We start from the raw sequence: 5,000 nt of genomic DNA, 5'->3' as shown, positions 1-5,000 counted from the left end.
GTGTCAGAAGAGCTGGAGATGGGGAAGATAGGAAAGAAAATTGATTGTGTGAAGGAAGATTTGGAATTAACTAAAAATGAATGAAAAAAATCTTATAGGCTGATTATTTTGCAGTCAAAACTAACAATAGCTGAAATGTCTCTCCTATTTCCTGCCCATTACCATTATCATTACCACTACCATTCCCTTGGACCCCTTAACCACTACATGACTCTTAAATTCAAAACAATGGGACATGGATACATTGGAAAAGAAAACAGGAGGCTAATTTCATCTAGCCCTAAACTACAAAATTCAAGTGCTACTGATTCTCCTTAAACTTAATGAAAAATTATGATACAACTTTGAAGCAGGATTTCCCCCCCCAAAAAAAAAAAAAAAACAACAACAGAGGGAACAAACAAGAATAACTGTGTATTTAAGACTCCTAGTGGCTATTGTTGTAATTCCTGCACATCCGCACTGTCTGGGAATACCCAAATAACAAGCATAACGTTATCTTTCGTAATCAGAAGGTCGAGACAAACAGAAAAAAAATTAATATATATATATATATATATATATATATATATATATATATATATATATATATATATATATATATATATATATATATAACACAAACGTTAAAAACTATCAGAAAAAAAAATGAAGAATGAAAGTAGACTTCAAAAAAGACAAACCAAGTCATGGCCTGCTTCTGAACACTAAACCAGGGCAGGCATAGGTAAGAAAGTGAGAATGATTACACCAAAACAACAGGAGAGTATAGGTAAATACAAGGGACCGCTAAGACATGTGGTGCAACGCCCAGCCTTTCCCCACTCACACAGCACCACACTACTGCTTCCCCCCCGAGTCTGTGAGGGCGTAGAGGAGGCGTGAAGGCCCCTGGAGGTTGTAGGAGAGGGATATTTACCATTTTGTGAGAAGAGAAGGGCGGCCCGAAGCACCTACTCCCCAGTGACAACAACAGCGAGGCACGGAAGAATGGTTGGTCTCAATACTGGGACTAAACTATTTTCATCTTTTTTTTTTCTTAATTTTACAGACCAGTTTTATATAATTTCTAAATATTTATTTATCTTGGAAGTATTTATTGATTAATTGGTTGTATAAGAAGGGTATATCACGTGGGTGTTGCATTTTTCTGGCTATCATGATTTTGAATAAACAAAAATATACACTCAACCATGATATATATGAAAAATCGCATTATTTTTTACATAACTAATATTTTGTTCATTCACTAACATATAAAGCAAATATAAAGCAAAATTTCTAAAACACCTCTGTAATTGATTTTTTAACTCCTTCCCTGACTTACTTTCATATTTTTGATAGCAGAACGTTGAAAAGTTTTTCTTAGTTCTATTTTCTCAACTTGTCTCATTTGCGCGTAGAATAAAGAAAATAATAAAGATAATGAATTAGCCCCGTAACCCCGCAGTGAAGAAGGGCACGTGGACTTCAGGCAGGCAAGCCATCGACTGCATTAATTTATTCCTGTGTCACCTGCTGCCCTCTTCATGCTTTTCCTAGGGCTGTGAATCCTGCATCGAGGGAGGGACACTTGTATCTACAGGTAAACTCATTAATGTGTTTGGTTTGGATAATATAGGGAAAATTGTTCCATATTGATTCTTGTTTTGGCAAACAAGTTGTGATGCGGTGAGATGTTGTTTATTTATTATTCTTTATGTATGAAGGGATTCTGGCCAAGGGCAAAAGAAAGGTTGAAAAAAGCCCATTAGAGGTGCCAGTCTCCAAGAGTAATGACAATTATCCGAAGTAAAAGCTAGTTTCTTGAAATCTCCCTCTTTAAAGAGTTCATATCATAGATTGGGGGAAATACAGAAGCAGGCAGGGAGTTTCAGAGGCAGTAGGTGGCAGAAATTTATGGGAGCCTGCAGCTGTTGATGTCTGAGTAAAATGCCAATGTTAACTCACCCACAGCTGACTGGTTCACAATATGTAGCTTATAAACTAGGCTAGTTCATCTATATCAAGTGGAAATAACAGGAACAGGCTACTTCAGTCAGTTTTTGTAGACCTATGGTAAAACTATAGGTTCAAGATCAGCTAACAGCCAAGAAATATATTAAGAAATGCCTTTTCAAATGTCCCAGAAAAAAAAAGTCAATGGATCAAGAGAAAATCTATGTAGGTCTCTCTCTCTCTCTCTCTCTCTCTCTCTCTCTCTCTCTCTCTCTCTCTCTCTCTCTCTCTCTCTCTCTCTCTCTCTCTCTCATTAACACTATCCCAGAAGTGTATCATGACAAAAGCTCATATCATTGTCATCCACACCTTTCCTTGCAGCATCATTTGCCCAGCCCACCCTCACCCCAGCATACATTCTCCCTACAGATCACTCAGGATGGCTAAGAGTCTACGCAGCAAGTGGGTGAGGAAATGCAAGCAAGAGAAGCGTGTGCGTTATCACAAGAAGGAGCTGGCATCACTTTTCAAGCTGGTAGAGAAGGCAAACAAGAATGATGTGGTGGTGAAGGATGCGGCAGAAGGTGTGTCTGTGTGTGTGTGTGTGTGTGTGTGTGTGTGTGTGTGTGTGTGTGTGTGTGTAAGGTCATGAGCTGATTGGTTCCACAGTGCTTTGTGCTTTCTTCCCTCTAGGTGTGATGAAGAAAGATCTGCAGTAATAACTTCTTTCTATTTCCTTTGTTTACTCATGAAGGAGATAAATATGAATTAATGTGGATCTTTTTCATTCCATGTTGTAAGGAAGAAAAATCCACACTTCTTTCCTTTTTTTTTCTCACTTTTTCTTTGTCTTCTTCTTCTTCTTCTTCTTCTTCTTCTTCTAATTGTGAGGAAGAGAAATTCAAATTAATGCACATCTTCCCCATTCCATGTAACTATATGGAAGAAAATACATCATTCTTACCTGTTTCTTCTTCATTTTCTTCTAAGCATGATGGAAAGAAACACAAACTAACAAACATCTCCCACATTCCTTCTAGTGGTGAGAGAGAAGGCACAGAAAATCCAACCAGCAGAACCAGCAGGAGAGAACAGCATGGAAACAACCTCCTCTGGCACCACTGATGAGCCTGTGCCAACCCTCCGGACACTCATCAAGAAGACAGGAACTGCACCCAAGTGGCTACATCCAAGAAGGCTTAAGAAGAGCAAAACCTTGAAGAAGAAGAAGACCAAAACTAGTACAAGAAAGGATAAATTTTTGGGTTAGTGTGTGAGTGTGTGCACCTGTGTGTGTGTTGATAATGTGAGGCCTCTGTGAGTGAATGTGTTATGCTGAATGTGAAATATATTGTGTGTATACTTTTTCCATTGTTTTCTGTAATCCCATGATGTACTGTAAGAATTGAATCAAGTAGGAACAAGTAATGGAAAGATTTGCCATGTTGGGAAAATGAACTCTCTCTCTCTCTCTCTCTCTCTCTCTCTCTCTCTCTCTCTCTCTCTCTCTCTCTCTCTCTCTCTCTCTCTCTCTCTCTCTCTCTCTCTCTCTCTCTCTCAGCAGCTGCATCATCATCTAACTGTCATATGTATCAGAGTTCACCAGCAGTTACATATGTATAATCGTTCTTCTTTAAGTAAAGAACATTATCTTCAGTAAGAGTATCAGATGAAAATTTTTAAATAGAATTTTTTTTCGCTTTTTATTATTTATTTATTTATTTATTTTTTACTAAGGCCCGTACCTGTACAAAAAATAAATTTTTGCGATTAAAAATTCCACTAAGATTACAGATGATTAAATCATGAAAAGAGGAAAGAATATTGATATAATAAGTATTTGAATCACCTTGTTGAATTTAGAGCCTAATAGCGATATATCTTAAGGCGTGACGCAGCGACGTGACATCACACACAAAAGCAGTGCCAAGTGAAAGTCGTGGAAACTCTCCCGCCTGCCGCCCTCACCTCCCCATGGGGTCACAATGCAAAAAGTTAGACCGCCACCCTTTCTGCCACACATCTCTGCCCCTGCCAGACGTAAGATTCTCGTAGTAGACTACAATATTCACTTGACAATATGTGTTATCATAGACCGTTTTGACATCCTCTCATATGCCTTGGAAATGGTTAAAGGTACAACTACATCTTTTGTCATAGGAGTAATGTGGTAATAATAGCGTGTATAGATGTGTGTTTGGCAAGAGTAACATCGCAACCCTTGGGTCAGAATCACGTTCTTTTAGGATGATGGAGAAAATGTCTGAGGGAAATTATATAGTAAATTGGCACTAGCCGCATCGTGCTGAACTGGCAACTGTTTTAGCCTTTATCCCGGCCCGCGCCCCGACTCAGTGATCAACCCTCGTGTGTGTTGTGTTTGCCCCGCGCGCCCTTCACGTTACTGGCCGTTCCATACTCATTCCCGCCTTGCTGTGCACTGGTCACCCCCTGCAAGTCCCTCATAGCACTACACCAGCCGAAGCCATGAGGGACGCCGCGGCCGTCCCACGCACCACCTGATTAACGTCCAGAGCAGTGAAACGAAGATGATATTTGAGAAACAAAGAGACGAAGTGAAGGCCAGCTGAGAGGCAGGACGGCAGGAGCACTCCTTAAAGGGCCACTCTCCCTCAGTACCCATGTCTCCCCACCACCCTGCCCTGAGCATGCCCCGCGCCGACCGGAGGAAGTACGCAGGAGTGGGCGACATCCTGCTGTCACAGTAGGTGAGTGCATTCCGACTCATCAGTGATGTGCATGCCGAAAGTTTCGTGGGCAGTCAAGTTACTCCCTATGCGGGTAATGAAACACACCTAGCATGAGGCGGCTGATAGTCCCTTCCCACAGCCTCATGCTCCCTGCCGCTGTCTGCATTGCTATGGTGAGGCTGGAAACCACTGACGCTAGCCGGAAGTGGTCTATTTTCCCCCTTGAGCTGCAGAGGGTGGCGCGGGTGGTGGCGTTCCGTATAGCGGGGTCAGGAGGGGAGACAGGGGCAAGCGTGAGTGTCGGATAACTTCGCCCCTTTCCGAAATTAACCACCCTACACCACGCCACGC

At 41.3% G+C, this 5,000-nt stretch overlaps 3 protein-coding genes across 3 annotated transcripts in view; 2 read left to right on the top strand and 1 right to left on the bottom strand.

Annotated features, from left to right (window-relative positions):
• Positions 1-1,026, bottom strand: part of LOC135091381 (eukaryotic translation initiation factor 3 subunit I-like) — a 4,491-nt gene extending 3,465 nt beyond the window's left edge. Inside the window, 1 exon segment of the mRNA XM_063988984.1 lies at positions 920-1,026. Within this exon segment, the coding sequence (XP_063845054.1) occupies positions 920-922 (3 nt within the window). The 5' untranslated portion in view covers positions 923-1,026.
• Positions 1,027-1,423: 397 nt separating this feature from the next.
• Positions 1,424-3,305, top strand: LOC135091379 (protein LLP homolog). The gene is made up of 3 exons (XM_063988983.1): positions 1,424-1,585; positions 2,368-2,522; positions 2,979-3,305. The coding sequence occupies exons 2-3, from the start codon at positions 2,378-2,380 to the stop codon at positions 3,206-3,208; spliced, it is 375 nt and encodes a 124-aa protein (XP_063845053.1). The 5' UTR covers positions 1,424-1,585; positions 2,368-2,377; the 3' UTR covers positions 3,209-3,305.
• A 139-nt stretch (positions 3,306-3,444) lies between these two features.
• The window catches only part of LOC135091376 (carbohydrate sulfotransferase 11-like), a 16,416-nt gene continuing 14,860 nt past the window's right edge, over positions 3,445-5,000 (top strand). Inside the window, exon 1 of the mRNA XM_063988978.1 lies at positions 3,445-4,667. The gene's annotated coding sequence lies outside the window, so the exon portion shown is untranslated. The remainder of the gene's footprint in view (positions 4,668-5,000) is intronic.

The sequence above is a fragment of the Scylla paramamosain genome, chromosome 37 (genome assembly GCF_035594125.1).
Source record: "Scylla paramamosain isolate STU-SP2022 chromosome 37, ASM3559412v1, whole genome shotgun sequence".
NCBI lineage: Eukaryota > Metazoa > Arthropoda > Malacostraca > Decapoda > Portunidae > Scylla > Scylla paramamosain.
This window is presented reverse-complemented; position numbering and strand designations above follow the sequence as displayed.

Bases quoted from the DNA above. Each gene is read 5' to 3' on its own strand.
- LOC135091379 (XM_063988983.1), top strand. From the start codon at position 2,378: ATGGCTAAGAGTCTACGCAGCAAGTGGGTGAGGAAATGCAAGCAAGAG. The intron at 2,523-2,978 runs GTGTGTCTGTGT...CATTCCTTCTAG, and splicing joins GGTGAAGGATGCGGCAGAAG to TGGTGAGAGAGAAGGCACAG.